The sequence below is a fragment of the Anabrus simplex genome, chromosome 7 (genome assembly GCF_040414725.1).
Source record: "Anabrus simplex isolate iqAnaSimp1 chromosome 7, ASM4041472v1, whole genome shotgun sequence".
Taxonomy (NCBI): Eukaryota; Metazoa; Arthropoda; class Insecta; order Orthoptera; family Tettigoniidae; genus Anabrus; species Anabrus simplex.
Genome location: NC_090271.1, coordinates 110,498,627 through 110,521,844, shown reverse-complemented (window position 1 = coordinate 110,521,844; position 23,218 = coordinate 110,498,627). Strand labels below are relative to the sequence as shown.

The 23,218-nt window shown below is 39.8% G+C and overlaps 1 protein-coding gene across 1 annotated transcript in view; it reads right to left on the bottom strand.

Annotated features, from left to right (window-relative positions):
- LOC136877720 (uncharacterized) overlaps nt 1-23,218 on the bottom strand; it is a 269,242-nt gene that overhangs the window by 66,412 nt on the left and 179,612 nt on the right. The window contains exon 12 of the mRNA XM_068228718.1: nt 5,527-5,714. Coding sequence (XP_068084819.1) covers nt 5,527-5,714 — 188 coding nt within the window. The remainder of the gene's footprint in view (nt 1-5,526; nt 5,715-23,218) is intronic.

Genomic DNA, 23,218 nt, shown 5'->3' with positions numbered 1-23,218 from the left:
AGATGGCGGATGACGGCTGTCAAAAAAGCGCGTGAGTTTGTTTCCAAACAAGAGCATGTAGAATTTTTCAATTTGCCGCCACCACATAGAGGGCAGCACGGTGCTCTCTTGATTAAAGATGACTGCTGTCATGTGGAATTGCCTGCCACCACATTTCAAAGGTAACTAGCTAAAGAGTGTAGCACGGCGCTCAAAGATGGTTGCTTGTCAAAAAGATTTTTTCAAGTTATCCGCCACCACATTTCAAAGGTAAGTAGCTAAAGAGGGCAGCACTGTGCTCTATGGATTAAAGATGGCGGATGACAGCTGTCAAAAAAGCACGTGGCTGTCATAAAGCACGTGGATTTGTTTATCTCGAGCTAGTGAGGTTAAGTTGGTAGCACTAAGGTTTAGGCCCGCCAAGATGGCAGCACTGCCGATGACAGGTGACGAAAGAGGGCAGCACAGCGCTCTGTAGTTTAAAGATGGCGGATGACAGCTGTCAAAAAGCACGTAGCTGTCAAAAAGCACGTGGCTTTGTTTATCTCGAGCTAGTTAGGTTAAGTTGGTACCACCGAGGTTTATTCCCGTCAAGATGGCAGTACTGAGGTTAGCGATGCGTTGTTGTCTGTCAAAAAGCACGTGGCTTTGTTTACAAATCTGTCAAAAAGCACGTGGCTGTCAAAAAACACGTGGCTTTGTTTACCTCATGCTAGTTAGGTTAAGTTGGCACTACTGGGGTTTAGGCCCGTCAAGATGGTAGTACTGAGGTTTGCGATGCGTTGTTGTCTGTCAAAAAGCACGTGGCTTTGTTTACAAATCTGTCAAAAAGCACGTGGCTGTCAAAAAGCACGTGGCTTTGTTTACCACGCGCTAGTTAGGTTAAGTTGGCACTACTGAGGTTTAGGCCCGTCAAGATGGCAGTACTGAGGTTAGCGATGCGTTGTTGTCGATGACAGCTGTCAAAAAGCACGTGGCTTTGTTTACAAATTCAAATTTCCCGCGGGAGGTGGAGGAGACCTCTGGGAGGCCTCTGGCTGAGGTGGAGGTGGAGGAGGCATCTGGGAGGCCTCTGGCTGAGGTGGAGGTGGAGGTGGCCTCTGGGAGCCTGAGGTGGAGGTGGCGGCCGAACCATCCAATTATACTACTAGTAGGGCTGGTGTGTGGTTAAAATGGCACGTGCAGGTCACCTGCTTTGGAGGTGTGCCTGGAAAGAGCTGCACCACCTCGAGATGAGGATACGGCGTTACTTACTTCGTTTTATGTTCTGTTTATTAGGAAAACAGTGTGGGAACTCCGCCTTAAGGCTATGAATTACATTGAGTGGAAGTATAAAAGTTTGACGTACCTGCTGTAGTTCTGTCGGTTCGCATGGTTAAATGAGTCAGCTATATTATCCAGAGGCGGCCGGTGGTCTCTTAGGTCGGGGGGGGGCAACCACAGTACTTTTTCCCACAAATCTTTCTTTGCTACTGCCTACTACCACCGCACTCATTCCAGTCTTCCGCGCGAAAACAAATTCACTAATGTCAACCTTCACAAAACGTGGGATGCAAGCCAGAGGCCCAATTTGAATCAAAATACCCGGTCTCAAATGTTACATTTCAATATAATCTATATATATAAAATAACTTGTCCTGACTGACTGACTGACTGACTGACTGACTGACTGACTGACTGACTGACTGACTGATCATCGCCGAGCCAAAAGTACTGGACATAAAGAAATGAAATTTTGGGAATATATTCATATTAAGATATAGGTGCTCGCTAAGAGAGGATTTTTGGATATTCCGTCGCTAAGAGGGTGAAAAGGGGGGTAAAATTTTAAAATGAGTGTATGTAAATCTCAAAACTTTAAAAGTTTACAGATGTAAAAATTGGTATTTAGAATCTTCTTTAAAAATAAGGAAACACGTATTTTTTTGTTTTCAGAAAATCCCAATAGAAGGGGTGAAAAAGTGGTTGAATGCCTTTAATCGGGATCTATCTCAGAAACTGAAGATATTACAGACCTGAAAATTGGTACTTTTGATCTCTTTTAAAAATAAAGAAACAACGTATTTTTTGTTTTTGGAAAATCCAATTAATGGGAGGGTGAAAAGGGGGGTGAATTTTTAAAACGAGTGCATCTATATCTCAAAACTTTTAAAGTTTATAGATGTAAAAACTGGTATTCAGAATCTCCTTTAAAAATAAAGAAACACGTATTTTTTGTTTTCGTAAAATCCCAATAGGAAGGGTGGTAAAGGGTGAAAAGGGGGTTGAATGCCCTTGAATGCCCTTAATGAGGCTACGTATATTTCAGAACCTGAAGATATGACAGACCTGAAAATTGGTATTTGGGATCTATTTTAAAAATAAACAGGAATTTTTTCGTTTTTGGAAAATCCAAATAATGGGGGTGAAAAGGGGGTAAACTTTTAAAATGAGTGTGTCTACATCTTAAAACTTTAAAAGTTTACAGATGTAAAAATTGGTATTTAGAATCTCCTTTAAAAATAAAGGAACGCGTATTTTTTTTTTTTTCTGTAAATCCCAATAGGACGGGTGTAAAAGGGTGAATAATGGGTTGAATGCCTTTAATGAGGATACATATATCTCAGAAACTTAAGATATTACAGAACTGAAAATTTGCATATGGGATCTCCTTTAAAAATAAAGGCACACGTATTCTTTTTTTGTTTTCTGTAAATCCCAATAGGAGGGGTGTAAAAGTGTGAATAATGGGTTGAAGGCCTTTAATGAGGATACTTATATCTCAGAAACTGAAGATGTTACAGAACTGAAAATTTGTATATGGGATCTCCTTTAGGAAATAAAGAAACACGTATTTTTTTATTTTTGGAAAATCCAATTAATGGCGGTTAAACAGGAGTGACAAATTGGGGTGAATTTTTTGAAAGACTTTTTTTTTTTTTTTGCTATTTGCTTTACGTCGCACCGACACAGATAGGTCTTATGGCGACGACGGGATGGGAAATGCCTAGGAAGTGGAAGGATGCGGCCGTGGCCTTAATTAAGGTACAGCCCCGGCATTTGCCTGGTGTGAAAATGGGAAACCACGGAAAACCATCTTCAGGGCTGCCGACAGTGGGGCTCGAACCCACGATCTCCCGATTACTGGATACTGGCCGCACTTAAGCGACTGCAGCTATCGAGCTCGGTTTTTGAAAGACTATATCTACAGAATATCTGAGAAACATAAAATGTTACAGACGTAAAAAGTGGGTATTTGGAATCTGCTGTAAATGTAAAGAAACATAGGTGATTTGTTTTTGGAAACTCCACTTAAGGGGAATTAAAAAGTGGTTAAATTTTAAAATGAGAATTTCTACAGTATATCTCAAAAAAAAAACTTAACATGTTACAGAAGTGATAAATGGTATTTTTTATCTCTATTAAAAATAAAGAAACGTGTATTTTTAGTTTTCGTAAATACCACTTGGGCGGGGGTAAAAGTGACTGAAAATGGTGTTGAATTCTTTTAATTAGGCTACTGATATCTCAAAAATGAAGATGTTACAGACTTGAAATTTGATATTTGGAATCTGCTTTAAAAGTAAAGAAACACGTATTCTCGGAAAATCCAATGAAGGGGGGGGGGGGGGGGAAGAATTGAAAAATTAATTGACTTAATTGTATGAAGCGATCCAGAGCCTTATTGACTCCATGCCTCGACGAATTCATCAATGCATTGCAGCTCGTGGTGGGCACATCCTGTATTGATTGTTGTCCAAACTTGCGGTCAGAGGGACCTGAAAGTGTAATCATCGAACCACAACCGAACACGCGTCCTGCATGTTCAATTGCAGCAATGTAGCACCACTCCTTGTTGTTGTTACAGACGTGAAAATTGGTATTTGGATCTCCATTAAAAAACAAGAAAAACGCGTTTTGGGGGGGAAACCATCTCGGGGGGCGGGAGTGAAAAGGAGTTGAATTCCTTTCATGAGGACACATAAATCAAAAACTGAAGAAGTTAGAGTCGTGATAATTGGTATTTAGAAGATCCTTACTATTAAAGAAACAAGTATTTTTTGCCGGAAAATTCCCTTTGGGGGGGGGGGGGGAGGGGAGGAGTGTGAAAGGAAGTGAAAAAAGTGAATTATTGTTATGGGGATACTTATATCTCAAAACTGAAGGTAATAGACGTGAACATTGGTGTTTGGAATCTCCTTTAAACATAAAGAAACACGCCTCCTTTTAATTTTTTTTTTGGGGGGGGGTAAATAAACTTAACGGCGGTGGGGCGTAAAAGGAGGTGAGACCAATTGATTTTACTGTTCATAATGTACTTATAAGGAGCCTCCGTTGCTCAGGCGGCAGTGCGCCCACCTCTCGCACCTGGGTTCCGTGGTTCAAATCCCGGTCACTCCATGTGACATTCGTGCTGGACAAAACGGATGCGGGACAGGTTTTTCTCCGGATACTCCGGTTTTCCCTGTCATCATTCATTCCAGCAATACTGTCCAATATTTCATTTCATTTGTCATTCATCGATCATTGCCCCAGAGGGGTGCTTCGGCAGCCGAACCAATTCCTATTGTCGCCGCTAAATGGGCTTTATTCATTCCATTCCTGACCCTGTCGAATGACTGGAAACAGGCTGTAGATTTTCGATGTACTTATTCTGATCATTTTTAATCTTTCCTGGGTTCGTTTTCAACAGCCATCTTTTCCTTCGGAGAACGTTCTTAGATTATAGTAGATTCTTCTGGCATATAAATAAAAATTTAAACACATTTGAAATAAACGATAGGAATGAGATTGACCGTCAAATTGTTCACCTCTATAATAAGGTCAATAATGCACGGAATTATGTCATTCGTATTGCCAGAAATCCCGCACACTTGCCTACGTGCGACAATGGTGCTGGTCACATTGTCAACAATGACAATGGCAGCAGATGTAATTTACCACCAAGTAGCGGTCTTGCATCTTGCTGTGGGGTCCAGAACATACAATAATCATAATAACAATAATAATAATAATAATAATAATAATAATAATAATAATAATAATAATAATGTTCTGGACCGTCGTCAAATGTGCGGACCGCGCTGGAAACGGGTCCAGTACGGGTAATGACTAAGAATGCAGTCCGGCCGCGGGTTCAGTACCGCCAAGGCACCCAAGACGATACCACGCCGGATCTCCTGAAGGATTTGATCCATATTAAAAATGCTTATAGGAAAAGATGGCAAAGATTTAGGGACCCAACTGATCGGGTGGAATACCTGGACTTAGCCCGGGAAGTACGAAATCGATTGCTGGAAAGGAGGATTGAAAAATGGGAGGAAACTTGCCGTAATCTATTAGAAAACGAGTCAGATCGCGAATTTGGCGGATTCTCGCAGAAAACGAGTCAGATCGCGAATTTCGGCGGATTATATATCTAAAACAATAAGCATTCAATTATAAATTTCAGTATAATACCGTAGCGAAGCACGGGTATCTTGCTAGTTCAGTATTAAAATAAGATCGATTGTTCTCAATACCTGTGTTGTTAGGAGACTTTAGTGGTAGAGTAGTTTGCATACTCACACCTGGTCCGTATGTCAAGTTGCCTTGGAGGTGCTGCTGTGGGAATTCCTGCTGCTGGGACTGTTGCTGTTGTTCACAAAATGGAGTAGCATTTGGTTGAAAGTTGACGAGAAGTTGTTGAGGGTCCCCATAACAAGTCTGTAATGCCATGTTTAAAACTTGACCGGTATCAGGAGGTTTCTCCATTGCTGGAGATGAGTGAATAAATTATAACTCTATAAGAGTACACTGGTTATAGTGACACTTGATAATGAATTAAAATGAGCACACACACTTTTGTTCACACACGTTCACCGAGTCGCTCGGCTAGCACTGGACGATGCGTGCGCTTGCTACGGTTGCCTAAGGTAAACTGGTAGACTCAACCTTTACGTCTCTATGGAATTTGTTCACAGAGCATTAAAGACCTTACCATTTCGTAGCTTTTTTTTTTTTTTCAAATGTTGATGTTTTCCTCCCCCCCCCCCCCTGCCACCAAAAGGCTATAGCTCAAAGACCGGGGTACATTTTGTTCTCTATAAATTTTTGTGCCCCCCCCCCCCTCCTCTAACTCCCAATCACCGCTTCTGCTCGGACAAGGAAAAGATCTAAGCACTCAGTGAGCCGTTCCGTAGCGGATGACGGTCGACAGCAGGGAGAGAAGTGAAGAGGATCGCGAGCAAAAAAGTGAGATGGTGCAACTTCATGGATGCCCTAGAGTGTGTTCAAGAGGGAGCTAAAGGAATTTAAACAAGTAAAAATAGTATTCTTTCTTAGTCAGTTTACCGTCCAGGGTCGGTTTTCCCCCCGAACTCAGCGAGGTAACCCAGCTGTACCACATCGAGCACAGTGTCCTGCAGCGTGAGACATTTCGTCAGGGATACAACCGAAGGAGGACCAGCACTTTGTCCAGGCGGCCTCACCTGCTATGCCGAACAGGGGCCTTGTGGGGGATGGGAAGACTGGAAGGAATAGACAAGGAAGAGGAAAGGAAGCAGCCATGACCGTGGCCTTAAGTTAGGTACCATCCCGGCATTTTCCTGGGCAAGAAGCGGGAAAGCATGGAAGACAACTTCGAGGATGACTGAAGTGGGAATCGAACCCCTCTACTCGGCTGACCTCCCGAGGCTGAGTGAACCCCGTTCCAGTCCTCGTACCACATTTCAAATTTCGTTGCAGAGCCGGGAATCGATGCCGGACTTCCGGGGTTGGCAGCTAATGGCACTAACCACTACACCACAGAGGCGGTCGTTATTATTATTATTATTATTATTATTATTATTATTATTATTATTAATACTTCTTATCCCACACCCTGATGGGTTCGCGGGTGCGAACTGTGGCGCATATGTGAATTAGGCCCTGTTTACGGCCGGATGCCCTACCTGACTCCAACCCTATGAGGAGGTATGTATTCACTATTGCGTGTTTCTGTGGTGGTTGGTAGTGTAACGTCTTGTGAGGGTATAAAGAGGAGAGTGTTGGGAAAAACACAAACACCCAGCCCCGAACCATATAATTAACCAGACGTGATTAAAATACCCGACCCCACCAGAAATCGAACCCGGGCCCTCTGAATCAAAAGCCCGAACCTTCATCATTCAGCCAATGAACCGTAACCGTAGACCTATTATTATTATTATTATTATTATTATTATTATTATTATTATTATTATTATTATTATTATTATTATTATCACCTATCGGTATATGTTAAAAGAGTTAACTAAAAATAGCTTTCGCAAATCTCTCCGGCTGTTCTATTGGGCCGATTTACTACAATTCTGTTTTATTTTCTCCGGAATAACCTGCCGATGAATCGCGAGACTCGATAGGTTTCTAAGTTCAGCCAACTTTGAGTACCATAATCATAAAATGAAATCATTAAATGATCACTCCAATCAAGCGAAGGCTTACTCTAACCCACAATACATTCTGTACTTTGGGGTTGCTAAGCGACTAACACTTTCATTAACATCTTGATAAATGTGATTTTCATCCTCAGTAATGTGATTGCACGCAGCCATGTTTGATTACTACCTGTCAAGCCAGAGAGTAAACACTTCCTCTGATCATGGAAGAATACTATTCTGGGCTAGATACTCTTTGATTCTCTGATTTTCCTCAGCTTCTGAATATACTCACCAGATGGCAGAACGTTACTAATAAGCTACATGTTGCTAAGAGAAAACAGTCTTCGTGCGTAGCGACAGAAAAGTATCAACTTGACTAGCCTTCTGTATGACCATTAATAAAGCGCAGGGACAAACTGTTGAAAAAGTGGGTAGTCTACTTACTCGAACCAGTACTCAGCCACGGCCAATTGTATGTTGCACTATCTCGGGCAAGGCCGTTTGAAAATTTAAGATCCAGATACGGCCGAATGGTCGAAGCAAAGAGAATATTGTATGGAAAGAATTGTTTTCAGTCCGCCTCTGTGGTGTAGTGGTTAGCGTGATTAGCTGCCACCCCCGGAGGCCCGGGTTCGATTCCCGGCTCTGCCACGAAATTTGAAAAGTGGTATGAGAGCTGGAACGGGGTCCACTCAGCCTTGCGAGGTCAACTGAGTAGAGGTGGGTTCGATTCCCACCTCAGCCATCCTGGAAGTGGTTTTCCGTGGTTTCCCACTTTTCCTCCAGGCGAATGTCGGGATGGTACCTAACATACGGCCACGGCCGCTTCCTTCCTTCCTTCCTTCTTCCTTGCCTATCCCTTCCAATCTTCCCTTCCTTCCACAAGGCCCCTGTTCAGCATAGCAGGTGAGGCCGCCTGGGCGAGGTACTGGTCATTCTCCCCAGTTGTATCCTCGACCAAGAGTCTGAAGCTCCGGGACACTGCCCTTGAGGCGGTAGAGGTGGGATCCCTCGCTGTGTCCGAGGGAACAGCCGACCCTGGAGGGTAAACAGATGATGATGAAGAATTGTTTTCAACTAAATTGCCGGTTTTAAATTTTCATAAAGCTATTGAAAAGGGCAGGCATATCAAGACGAGTTATCAGACCTATTTGTAAGGAATGCTGCGGAACAGCGTGTCTTTCTCTTATCTCATCCTCCAGGATACTTTTATGTCATTATTTAGAATGACTAAGCAATAACCACCAATGTAGAGCCAGCTGGGCACAGTGTGCTGCTCCTCAGCTGACGGAAGTGCTTAGTCATGGCCTTCACCATAGTAAATTTGTTAAAGCTTACGTCACACTGCTAAATCATTCTGCTACCCAGTGAGATGGCTGCGTGGTTCGGGTCACGTACCTTTGAGCTTGCATTCGGGAGATAGTGGGTTTGAATCCTACTCTCCGCAGACCTGAAGATAGTTTTCCTGCTTTCCCCATTTTCACACCATGCAAATGCTGGGGCTGTACCCTGATTAAATTCATGGTTGCTATCTCATCAATCTTAGCTCCGTCTTATCCTATCGTCATCATAAGACAAGTCTGAGTCGGCAGTAGTGGTGATCAGGGGGGCGGTCAGTGAACCTCCCACTTTTTGGAGAAAATATTACATTGTTATTCCATTTTAACCAGCTGAAATTAGGAATTATTAAAACAAGCAATGTGTGCAAGCCCCGTTGTTTCATCAGTTAATGAGCAAAAAATGTTCGTCGCGGCTAATTGATTTGTATAGCGCCAGAGTAAGCAGTGGACACTTAACATGAGCTGTTTAGGAATAGCCCGGATATTTTGCCAAGTTCGTTGTCACTGAGGTATGATTCACCCACTTGCCGCGCGCATTCGTCAGTCTAGCAGTCTCTTTACTGTCTGTTTAGTGTCTTAGCATGTAGTCAAATACTAAATGATTTTTAATTGCATAATCACGCCGTAGGCCTACTTCTATTTAAATGGTTATACATGTGCAATACTGTTCCTTTAGTGAACGTTTTACTGTATACCTAGTACTTGAGAAGTCAAAAATTATTATTAAAGCATTTATTTATTTATTTATTTATTTATTTATTTATTTATTTATTTATTTATTTATTTATTTATTTATTTATTTATTTATTTACCTTTACCTTTACCTCTCTGTCAAAATTCGCTCAGTGATCATAATGTAGCTTTTTTTTCTTTCTTTTTTTTTGATACACCTCACACCCCCACCCCCACCCCGCTATATCCCACCAACCCGGGTACTTTTTGATTGCCTTACATTTTTGCCCCCTCCTTCTAATTCCCAATCAACGATGCTGTGAGTCGGTGCAAAATATAACCAATAAAAAAAATACAAAATTACAATTTATTACGAGGTTAACGCACTTGTACACCTCCAAATACCACTGAATTGAACCGGGATCATACACGCGCATTGATTCACTTAGCAATAAATTCTAAATTAGTGAACATACCCATTAGCACAGTTCATTCAACAAAAATGTACCAGATACAAGAGACTGGTTATTGGATTATAATTTATAACTAATATTTCCACCGACACTTCGAAGCATGCGAAATATGTAATCACGAATATCTCCGTTATTATTCCTGGTACGGTAATAACAGGACACTCATGAAATAGTAGAGATCGAAAATTATAATTTGCATGACTTTTATTATGTACAAATTTTCGATACAACTAATTGTGATGGAAAAAATGGACATTTTCTACATGGGCACCATTAATATTGCTACGTGACTACATATTAACTAAATAATATACAGCAGATCCTAGTTTACAACCCACCTAGCCCGGAATTTAAAATACCCAGTTTGGAGAAACTCGATTCTGCCGTTTTCCTGTGATGTAACAAACACAAAAATTGAACTGAACTTTAGTACGGACTTTTTTTTATATCTAATCCGAGAAAACAACGAAATATAAGGCAAAAATGTGAGATGTACATACAATATTATAATTTGATTTATGTAGATTATTACAGTATTATTAAAGTCTGATTCCTTGGCTGAATGGTCAGCGTATTGTCCCATTTTCACTTCCAGGCAACTACCGGGAAAGTTCCTATTGGTCGGCCAGAGCCGGTGCCTCGCACCCCCTAACCCATCGTCATCATTCATTTTTTATCCTCATTAACTCCTCAGCTGTGAGTGGCGCCAAGAGGGGCATTCGATCGTAAAAACTATACAATATAATTTCATCTCATCTCATCCCCGACCCCATATCAGGGAACGGGACTAAAGTGTAGACGTACTTATAAATATCTCTGTAAATAATTCCATTCAGTAACGTTACGGGAAAAGCATTGATCTCGCAAACGTGGTCTAGGATTTTGTTGACAAAGACCACTCAGAGAGTGACGGGCTGAGTGGTTCAGACGGTTGTGGCGCTGGCCTTCTGACCTCAACTTGGCAGATTCCATCCTGCCTCAATCTAATGGTATTTGAAGGTGCTCAAATTCTTCAGCCTCGTGTCGGTAGCTTTACTGGCGTGTAAAAGAACCCCTGCGGGACAAAATTGCGGCACCTCGGCGTCTCCGAAAACCGTCAAAAATTAGTTAGTGGGACGTAAAAACAAGTTTAATATATGATGTTAGGCCCTTTTAAACAACAAAAGCCATCATCATCATCATCATCATCACTCAGAAAATATTTCGCGTAGAAAGCTAAATGGTGTTTTGTTGATAAGAAATAAACAGTCGTTACCGAACATGATTTTGACATTTCTACAGGGCATTGAATTATTCTCAGTACCAGTAGTTCGAAAATATTGGTAAATAAGTACCGAAAGATTGCATACACGTTAAAATAGTTGGTAAGCTATGATACTCGTAAATATTTTAATGATAAATATTTCATTTTTCCTCCCCCCCCCCCTCATTAATTGGTTCAGATTTTGTCCCTATAGTCACAGACATCCCAGTCATACGGAGAAAATATAATTAAGTTATTTGAAGCAACGCAAGAAAATGCAGATCTTTACAGAAAAATGGCTATAAAACTTGTTAAATGACATTAATATAAATATATTCCATTAAAAATAACAAACTTCAAGCCATTAATGATAGACAATTCTACAAAAGTCTGGTAGTCAATTTAGAACTGAATATACAGGCAATACGGTCATCTCATAGCGGACTAAATTCTGACTATTGAGCTCATGGCACCGGTGACCAATCCGGTATAAGAATATCGGAAACTTCAACCAATCAACAGCTGTTATCGCCGCATTATTAACGTTTTTGTTTTAGTACTTCCGTGTTTTCGCATCTCGGAGCACTTCTTTTAAATACATAATAACATTGAAATATAATAATAATAATAATAATAATAATAATAATAATAATAATAATAATATTGGTTTTATGGCCCACTAACAAATTTTTGAGGATTTGAAGACGTCGAGGTGCCGGAATTATTCCCGGAGGAATTCCTTAGCGTACCAGTGAATCAATCGAAACGAGGCTGACATATTTGAGCATATTCAAATACACCGGCCTAAACCAGGATCGAACCCGCCAACTTGAGCTCAAAAGGCCAGCACTGTACGACCTGAGCTACCCAACCGGGCTTTATATTTATGCATTTTCATTATCATTACTTATTTGATTTGGTAGTTATTCGCTAAATAGTCGAAATAAATTAGAGCTTACAGAAGGAAGACAAAAATGAAGAGAAAACTAGATGATCTCCAACAGAACTGCAGTACGTACAGCAGTGACTAACGGAGGTTTTTTTTTTGTTTTTTTTGTTTTTTTTGTTTGTTTTTTTTTTGCGTCGCGTCGACACAGATAGGTCTCATGGCAACGATGGGATAGAAAAGGCCTAGGAGTTGGAAGGAAGCGGCCGTGGCCTTAATTAAGATACAGCCCAAGCATTTGCCTGGTGTGAAAATGGGAAACCACGGAAAACCATCTTCAGGGCTGTCGACAGTGAGATTCGAACCCAGTATCTCCTGGATGCAAGCTCACAGCCTCGCGCCCCTAACCGCACGGCCAACTCGCCCGGTGACTATAGGAGCCTTGAGCTCATTGAATGGAAGGGTGACTCATATTAGTAGTGAAACACGTGTCTGGTCCCGTGGCAAACTTTGGTCCTAGAGGCTGCGGGTTCGATCACCGGCCAGGTCGGGGATTTTAACCTTCAGTGGTTATTTCTTCTGGCTCGGAGATTGAGTGTATGTACCATTATCCTTTTTCTATATATTTTACGTGGCAACGACAGAGACGATGCTATAGTACAGGACTACAAAGGTGCCAGTATATCTACCGACACGAGACTGATGTATTTGAAGAACTTCCAAAAACCGCCGGACTGAACCAGGATCGAACCTGCCAAGTTGGGCTCAGAAGGCCAGCGCCTTAACCGTCTGAGCCACTCAAATCGGCACGAAAGTATTCTTCTTCAGCTTATTCATATTCATATCTTATTTGTTTATTTATTATTATTATTATTATTATTATTATTATTATTATTATTATTATTATTATTATTATTATTATTATTATTATTATTATTATTATTATTATTATTATTATTACGGGAGCCACACACACCAGTAGTTAGACCCCCACCTAATGTGAAGATTCGGTTATCATATTGAAGACTCTAAACCCCGGAAAGGAAAAATGACAACAGAAACTCACCTCTGTGAATCCGTGTGGAAAACGCTCAAATTTTAGGCGAGAAGCAGTATTTCATGTTTTCTAACTAAAGCCCTGCATTTCTACAATAAAATAGAAACGCGCCAAGAGAATAGACTCAATACAGCGTGATCTTCGGCGCTGACAACACAGAATCATGGTCTATGACACTAAAAAAATCAAAAAAGTCCTCACTTAAAAAGCGTACAGTACCTGGTCTGCTGTGTAGCACACTGTCTGGCACACCTTCTCCCGCTGTGTATAAAAGGCGGACTGTGACCGCTTGAAGCGTATTGAGCGCTCGCAGGAAGCGTTGGAAATTCATATAACCTTCAGTGAGTTATCTTGAGTGGTAGGTTAGCTGGTTCAATAGTCGCATCTCCACCCATCCTTTGATTACAATCACGAGATCATTTGAAACGAAGTCAAACTAAACAATGATTTGTTACTCTATATTGCTGATTCACTCCTACATTCGCTTCGCTAAGGAGCTAACAACTTGTGAAGCACGAGTAGCAAGCAACCACTAGACCCCCAGTCCGGCTTCATGGCTAAATGGTTAGCGCGTTGGCCTGTGGCCACAGGGGTTCCGGGTTCGATTCCCGGCAGCCGAACATGTCCTTGGACTCCCGGCACTATAAGCCATACGCCTTTTCATTACTAGACCCCCAGCTGACCATACATAGCATTGAAGATGACTATACGTCCCACGACATATCCCAGTATATTGTATTTTGTCCCCGTGTGCCGGCAGCGTCCACATTGGTCCTGGTTTCTTAAAAAATATTAAAAACCCTTTAAATTTTTAGTTTCGTTCTTAACCTTGTTATGTAAAATTTTTGGTACGACTTTACGGAAAACACTATTCTTGAATGTAACGATGTGTTATTACCGTCGTCTCTTCGTTCGATTTTCTAGCTAATAATGAGTGGAATTAACCAGTGTTTTTAGTTTAGTTTTTGCCTACCGTGCAAGGTTTTGTTCTATTTAACTATTTGTGTATTTTGAACTGAAATAATGTATGCGAAAACGTAAATGCACGTTTAAAGAAAGCGCTTCAAAAGGATTTTTTTAATAAGAAAGAAGATACAGTTGTCCGTAAATGTTATGATAGTGATCTTTACATAGGACAAAGTGGAAAACTGATATTTTGGCCTACACACCTCAAAAATTGTTCGGAATATCGCCAAAACGAGTATTCTGAGATATTCCATGCCTTATTGACATAAGTACGATATTCATCAAATTATCACCACCCTGAAATTCGAAAGTGTTTACTACAGCAACGCTTTGTGCTCGTATAGGTCATTCCACGTTAAGAAAACAGTATTGCTGTTTTGACAACAGGTTGGCCGTATCGAACGGCTCTACTCAACAGCATCACGGGAATAAAGTGGCATGTAAATGTGTGAAACTCAGTATTTAAGTTCGAGATAAAAGGTAGAAGAAACTAAGCTGAAAATAATATGCATGAACTCAAGGGAATTGGCGAGGAGGCATTGAGGCATTGAGGCATTTGATGTTCGCGGGATAACGGCAAAACAGCGGATTATAAATTTGTGAAACTCAGTTTTTAAGTTCAAGATAAAAGAGGGAAGAACATACGCTGAAATATAAGCACAGTTTTCCGTTTACTTTGTTTCTTCCTCAACCTCATCCATAGAGTAAATAAATCACTCTATTAACGTTAAAGAAAGAAATCGCCCATGTAGGCTAATTAATCACATAACTCTCACTCAACATAAGACATGTACGCACTGTAAAGACTACAAAATCTTCTCTACGACAGTAATAAGCTGCCAGGATTCAAAGAGTAACGGATTACGCGTTACATGCACCAGAACGGCACAGAAGGAAAATGAAGGAAGGCAACAAAGCTATGCCTATTCCCTTCATTGTGCTTCCTCCGTGGGAATGCATTCATTAAACAGAAAATCTTCAGTAGTAAGCCCTTCCCGCGTCCAGGTACAACACAGCTATCAATTCCCGACAGTCAGATGTAATCTCAGGGTATCTCATCAAATAAGAAAAATATTTAATTTTTCTTTTAGGTTAGGCTTTACGTGAATTCCGAGAAAGACATATGGACCGAACGCGATAATCACCGATGAACGTCTCCATCCTATCGCATAAAATGTAAATTCATCACCGACCGCAATTTCTTAACGCAAATCACATGAAAAACACCTTACAAACTAAGTCAATCTACTAACTACTACTATAAATTATCACTCACTGAATTATAAAATGATGAGGAAACATATTTATTAAACTAAGAAAAACTCAAAAGAACTGAGAACTCGTATCATTATGACACTTATACAATCGTTGTTTAAAATTAATAATAATTCATGAAATTTAATATTTAAGTCAGCGCTGGCTTTCTAATAAAATAACATGATATTATGAATTCAATATTTCTGAAATGAAATCAAATTATCTATAATCATCCTTGAAAAATTGAATTAGTCATTCACATGCACCAATGCAACACAATTACATTAGAATTAGGATAATTTGGAAATCCTCCTTATAATTTATACACTTCTAAGTTATGAAATCTGAATTCGTTAATGTAGAATATCATTCTGAAGAACTGTATTATGACGACTGACGTGCTAAGGTTTCCATCCCTACTGCCTCTTAAATCATGGCTCCTAATCTACTGTCCTCTCATTTAAAATTTTAGCATGAATTATAAAACAACATTCAAAATATAAAATAATCTATCTCACTATTCTATCTACATAATTCTTAATTTATTGCAATTCGTCTCGATATGCGTTCATTCGTTAAGTTTATCTCAAATATATCATGTGTGCAAGTAATCCAACATGTATCTGCAGTATGATATCTCGGTACTATGTTTATACGTCGGCTCTACTATATACATCGTCTTGCCTACCTCACATCTCACATATTTTTAGAGTACGTCACAAAGTTCATATATCTATATATTAACAGCTGTATTCGATACTACATCACCTCTCAAATCTCAACTATATACGAATATTCACCATCCATACCTTTTTTCAAGTCACTCCCGCGGTGTATTTCTCTTCCAGTACTTGTATCGTCTAACTGATCCAATATCATTCATATTTAACGTCTATCATCCATATTGTGACCGTATAGTCACATGAATAATTATTTCGAATTATATATTTAAGAAATTAGTAGGCTTGTAGCTTCCTTTGTGTGGATGCTGGCAGTAGCGTCATATTGCATAACACTTCGCGACATAGAGGCGCCTAGATCTCCCAGGGGGTGGCTTAGAAAAACTCCCGAACTGCGCGCGTATCATGGAAAAAGGGGAAGAAGAATACAATTTTGCTGACTCCATCTTGAAAACAAACGCCAACGCACAGCGATGCCAAAGCGATGGGGCGATTTCAGGGGTATTTTCAGCTCAATAAAGGCTAAACTAACCAGAAAACATACGGCAGAGTAATAAGAGGAATATTGGATGAATGGCAAAATTGAAAATCAAGGTAGAATAATCTCACATACGAAAATGCACCTTCATAAGATTACGTAACCACCACGGCGTACCCACGCCTACAGGGTCGCCAAATACTATTAGCGAATACTACCCCCACCCCGATTGTATTGGAATTAATTACTACAAATCCACCGATCATCCTGAGTTCCGCATCACATCTGGTATTTCGGAGTAGTTGGCCACACAAGTTGCCGCATCGCTGGGATTCGTAAGCCTTGTGGATCTGGAAAACTGAAATGTGTAGGAGGGAGATGTCTCCCAAGCATTCCCCACCCTACGGAGCCTTTATATTTGCCTGCACATATGAGGGTGGAGACCAGTTTTCGAGGAGTCTACGAGGTGACCGCACGGCCGATTTTTGGTCTGATTTCCCTCTCTTTGTATGGTAAAATTTCGGTAAGCGGGAGTGTGAACAGTCGGATTTCAGTGCGAATCTGCAGTAAAAATCTGTACTGTGTAAACATGATGTGCGCATCTATAGTTTGATCGCAGTGCGACACGAAGGATCGTGAGTGACATAAATTTGCACCGAGAACTGTGAAACAATGAATTGCCGTCTGTCGAACGTGGAACGTTGTTTTTCAATCAGTATCCCGTAGTGGAGGCAGAGAGCCTCTTAATTATAATCTATGTTAGAAACTGTGTAAACGGCAGGCGAGTGAATAGTGATAGTACGAAGAATTAGTGGTTATCACATAAACAAAATTGTACCAACGTTTATCGTGCTTCAGAACAGCGTAATCTGAGGAGCGCGCTGAACAAAGCATACCAGACAGGGTTGAGAATAAACATAAGTAGCCCACCTTGGGGTAATGCGGAAGGTTAAACTGTTCCGGTAATGAAACTGTGAGCTCGGAATTGCATATGTCAGATTAGGATAGGTTTGGTGCGTCCTGTACCAGGGTATCGTATACATTCATAACTTTCATACTGGTTAGAAGAAAGGAAAATTTGCCTGTAACGTGAGTGGAGGAAGTTTTGTGAAAACAGTGTAAACAGTGTCATTTCAGTGTTCAAACCCCAACGCTATGGATTATTCCAGGAGCATCATGGAACGTCCTGAACCAGCGACCTTCCACTTCACCATGATGGGCTAAGACCTTCGAGGCAGCCCTCCTTCGGGGCTCGAACAGCATACGATGGACAACGGACCAGCATTGTTGAGTACAAAATTATGATCTTATGATATTGATATTCCCTGCAGATAAATCATATCAGAATATAGGAATAGCATGGGATGATTTACATTGAATAATTAAAGTAGTAAGATTAGAGTGGTCGGTATTTTTTATTTTATTTTAACCTTTTAAAGTTGTTTGGGAAGGAAACAAATTAGGAATAGAGTATGAATTTCCCATCTAGTTGCCTTTATTGCATGAGCATGGTTGTTGTATCCTTGTTTTATGAGTACTGTCAGAGAAGACGGGGGGAAAAGGCTATTTAATTTCGTTGAGGTAATAAAGGAGCCTTCGTTCTTGGAGAGATATATGAAAGAAGTCAGGATAAGATGACGCAAGAATCTTTGCCATATATCCTGTGAACCAGATAAAGTTGGATAGGTGAAGTACTCGTTTTAATGTAAAGTAGTTGTATTTTATGCATGATAACTTAAGGCGTTGCTACATAATATGTGTGTGAAGAGTCATGGCACCGAGGTACAAATGTCCACCCCCACCAACTCTAGCTAGGGCCCATGTTAAAGAATTTTTTTTTGTGATTGCTTAAATACCTATTTGTTAGTTCATTTTATTTCATTTAAATTAATCAGTTTGGTCGGATAATTTTATGCCGATCTATTAAAGAATTATAACTTCATGTCAGGTACATAGTCCGTATTATTATTATTATTATTAGTATTATTATTATTATTATTATTATTATTATTATTATTATTATTTTTATTACTATTATTATTATCATTATTGTGATTATTATGACTATTGTTATTAGTAAATTCTGTGAGATTATTAAACTCTAGTTTGCTAGCCCGTGGATTGTGGTAGTTTTACTATGAGAGGCAAGAGGATGGAACTCCGGACTCCTATAAGAGAGAGAGAGAGAGAGTAAAATAATGTAACGGCCCTAAAGTTGAGAGATTGGTCAGATGAAGAATACCTGAGCGGGTTAGAGCATAATTCTATGCACCTGTTTGTATTTGTTATTTTTGTTCGCGTGAATAAATTGGCCCACTGAATAGGCTTTTGTAAACGTGCTAATGTTGGGTTTAAAGAGAATATGCGGGCGGTTGACAAGGAAATTTATGGCATCCTTCCCCGGGAGGGTCGGAGCTCGCTTGACGGGTCAAACCAGCCCTGCTGAAAGGAAAATGTATGGCCGTCTTTCTCTTGCTCTGCTAGTAAAATGTTTTATGTTAATCGATTACCACATTCCAATAAGGTTAAGATAGAATGAATGCAGGAACACTTAAGTCATGCCCATGGAGTAGCGATAGATAGGGTCTTGATTTTTCAGGTTCCCCGACTCGAGAGACCTGTTGGTCTCCCGTTCGTACCTCGGACATGACAAAAGGGAGTCAGTCACACAAACGACGGCTAATGGTAATCCAGATGCAGTTACCATGTATGGGAAATGTTATAATATGTGTTTTCTCTTCCAGGTGTGATAATAGTGTAAATAGGATGTTGTTTTGATGCTAATTGATTTGTTTAATTGAGACTTCGTGAAAAATCCTTTGGTAGTTCGTTTGAGTGGAGGGTTCAGGCCCTATGATGTGTATAGTTAGTCCTCAAATGAGGTGATTAGCAGTAACTAGAATTGTGTGCATTTCATGTTTTTGCGAGAGGTTGTAACGCCGTGAAGTTGTTTATCATTTTATGATTTTTTAAATTTCTTTAAACATTATATTTCTCGTGTTATGTTCGATGTAGGTGGCCACTCTAATCTTAGAGTAAATTAGTGTAACTTGCTGTGTTTTAAATATGGAATTTCGGAATTAATCCCGGGAATATTTATATCCGTAGGGTCATAGTTTCCTTATAAATTTTTGTAAAAAGTTTGGTTCATTATAATAGTGTTTACCGTACTCAGCAGGTAAAATAATCGTGTCCGTAAATTCGAAACCAAGTTTATCAACCAAGAGTGTAGTAAACGCAACTCAAATTTCTCCGAGTTGTTTGAAGTTATATGTGAACACCCAGGTGCTTAATCCGAATAGGTGATTGTTTTTGTGTTATAATATTCAACAGAGTAATGTCAATAGACCACATAATGAATCTTATAATGATGTGGATCAAAATTTCACTTGGGTGGTAGCCCGGACAGGGTTGTCCGTTGCTGGTATTAAAATTCAATGGATGTAATTTAACTATGATGTTCAAGGTTGTAGATTGTAAATATGTTCAACGGGAGTGAATTAAATATTCAGAAAATTTATTCGTGCCTAATTTTTGCCGATAATTAGCATCCAGAACCTCTTCCGTTCATGTTATGCCATTAAGTTAGTTGTAAGATATTTTATTTTTATCGCCGTGGACGGTCTGCGACTCTGAGTAGCCGGGGTTCAGATCTTAGGAACGGGAGAGTTAGCAGCGACCTTGCTGGGCCGCAGGGCGTTGACCCCTCATGTGAGTGGATTACTTATTCAGTCCCAATGAGAGGGAATCGTCACAGGCCGAAAAGGTCCCTTGACCATCGCCTTCCGTGGAGCATGGTGCCATGTGTTCATGACCCGACAGGGTCACCTCTTTGTTGGCACATGGTACCATGAGCTATGGGGGATGGTGGGAAAGGTCCCAATATATATGTCTCATAATTACCACGACGCACATTATCATACTCAAATCAACTCATATAACTTCTTACTACCTTATACAGCCTTCAATTAAATCCATTTCATCTTTCTCAATATCTATTCTCATCACTCATAACCTTCATCATATTATTTGCAACTACTGAGACATAACATTCTTCTGTACGTTAATATTCCTTTACATTGATCAATTCTCTTCCAAAATTACGATGCTTAACCTTAAATACTGTATTTGTTCATTTAACAACATTACTTTACAAGGAATAACTCGACTCAATCTATCACTTCTCATACGCGATCCACCTGTGACGTAATCTTTGACTGAATGGTTTCGCGAGATTCATAGATATTATTCATCATATAACAATATTTGCAATCAGCTGTTATATTACTTTTCTTCCTACTTGTATTCCCAACTACCTCGTTGAATCACCTGTTCATACATAGTCATACTTCACGAGATATCTATCTAATTATACACTGACTTAATATAGCATTAGCAGCTTAAATGTAACGCACTTCATTTCACTGTTTCACTTGCACATTTAAATATTTCACACTTAGAATATTCTATTCTAATGCATATGCCTAGCTAAATTAAGAATTATATTATTATAAACACTTAGCTCGTCTTTCATCATATCAGCCGTCAGCTGCTCTCCTTCTGCTCGTCACATCGCTGGTTCATTGGCCATGGTTCGAGGTTCGGCTGGACTCCTCATCTCATCTTAGGTTGGTTCGGCTGGGCGAATTCCTCCTCTTATCTTGGGTAGGTTCAGCTGTTCTGATGATATCACCCTCCAGGTTGGTCCATATGGATGCTTAACAGATCATCTTCTTCTTGGAATAACTACCAATAAAATCAAATAATTTCGAGAAGTAAATATTCATTTTAGATTCTTGTTAGAATAATATTTCTTTTAACCCTCAAGCACACGCGCCAGATCTTAGGACGCATACACACGCGTGGGGGGGATTTCCCCCCCACATATCATCGTATTGTAAAATATGAATTACTGTATTAATTGGAGATTTTAAGATACATTATGTAAGAATGACTCTTTCTACGGGGATCCAGCCAGAAAGGTACAAGAGCGGGGAGAGCACAGAAAAGTTATTTGTACATTTCACTAGGAAATAAAATAACCTGGGGTCGATTCCACCCCATACGCGTGTGTTTGAGGGTTAAACTATTCTTTTAGTCTTCTTTTGTGTTATAATCGACCAATTCTCTAAGTCCGCATAAGATATTTTGTCTTGTCTTGCGAAAATCTTCAAATGTAGATTATTTATTTTCTAAAATATTACTCCTTTCTCGACTTTTCTTTTAATGGAGTAATTCTCTCCTATCCTTTTCTCTTCTTACAGCTTCCAATTTATTTTTTCCGAAGTATCGCTGATCTTGCGCCTCGGATCTATCAGTATACGTATTTAAATAAATTCTCGTATATCTCGCTGTATTTATATCCTCCACAGTATTTATATCCTCCACAGTATTTACAGTATATCCTCCACAGTATTTCTGCAGGTTGTTTTGCCGTCTTCTTCTAGATTATAGTAGTTTTTCCTCTGGATTTCTGCCGCAATTTCGACAACTTCCTTACTTTTAAAGAGCAACAGCAATTTACTTCTTGTCCTCTCCAGTTCAGTTTTTCAAGTAGGTTTTTTCAATAATCTATTCTATTTTACTTGTTTTTTTTAACAATTCGCTTGACCTTGCTCTGTTCTGCACCGCCTTTGAAATGTAGTCGTTTCAAGTTAATCATGGCCTCATATTGTATCTAAATGTTAAGACGTCGTTGTATACTCTCTTTAGTTTGAGTGGTCTGTACCTTTCCTAGGCGCCATTTTGGAACACGTCCGAAAATGCAACGGGCACAGTAGGTAGTTATTAAAAATAATACTCGGACAAAATTGCCTCATCCTTTTTTCTTTCTTTCAAAATACAATATAAAGTACGTTATAATATTCCTTAATGACGAGGAATTATGGGCGTCTAAGAGGGGGGGGGGTGTTCGCTCGTTGTAGGTATATAAGAGCAATACTGTGTTCTTACCGTGGAATGACCTATAGTCACGTGAATATACCCTGAGTACTGTAGCATATGGTACGTTTTCCCATATCACCAAACGCTAGTCACTTTGTGTTCAGCTTTGCAGTGACATGCCACATAGACGAACACAAACGTTTGACAGAATGCTCACTACCGATAAAGTTTCAGATTGTTTCGAAAAAGCTCGAACTATTCTTAAATTCAAACAAGGTGATCCAACGCAAGTCGGAAATTGGCGCCCAATATCTGTCTCGTTGTTCGCCGTGTCATTGAGAAAATATGTTATTATCGTATTAGGAATTATGTTGTCTTTAAGCAACAACAAAGAGGTTTCACATCATCGCCTGGCACACATATTAACACCTCTATTCCTTCTTCCATTCTTTCTGAAGCGAAATCAAGTAGGAAGAGCGCCTGTATTGTCCTATTAGACTTCACAAAAGCGTTTGACATCATTGGACACAATCACCTTTGGAAAAGAAAATATTCTCATCGAATACCGTCGAAACTTACCAATGTTGTAAGGCTTTTCAGGAAGCAAATCAAAAGCTACATTCAAACTACCAGTGGAAGATATAAACCAATTCACATAGCAAGAGGTGTGCTGCAAGGATCACCACTGTCGCCAGTTTTGTTTGTTTAACGTTGCAACAGATCATATATTAGAAGATTTAACTGAGGAAACACTATCGAAACGTTATGGCTTTTCCTTAACATCCCACCTACCTAACCTTACTGCCATGGGCTTTGCTGATGATGCTCGTATCATTGGTAATAGTATAGAATCTGCGTTGGAATTAACCAGAACCGTAATTGAACGTTTTCAAGAAATAGGCTTATCAATTAATGTGAACTAACC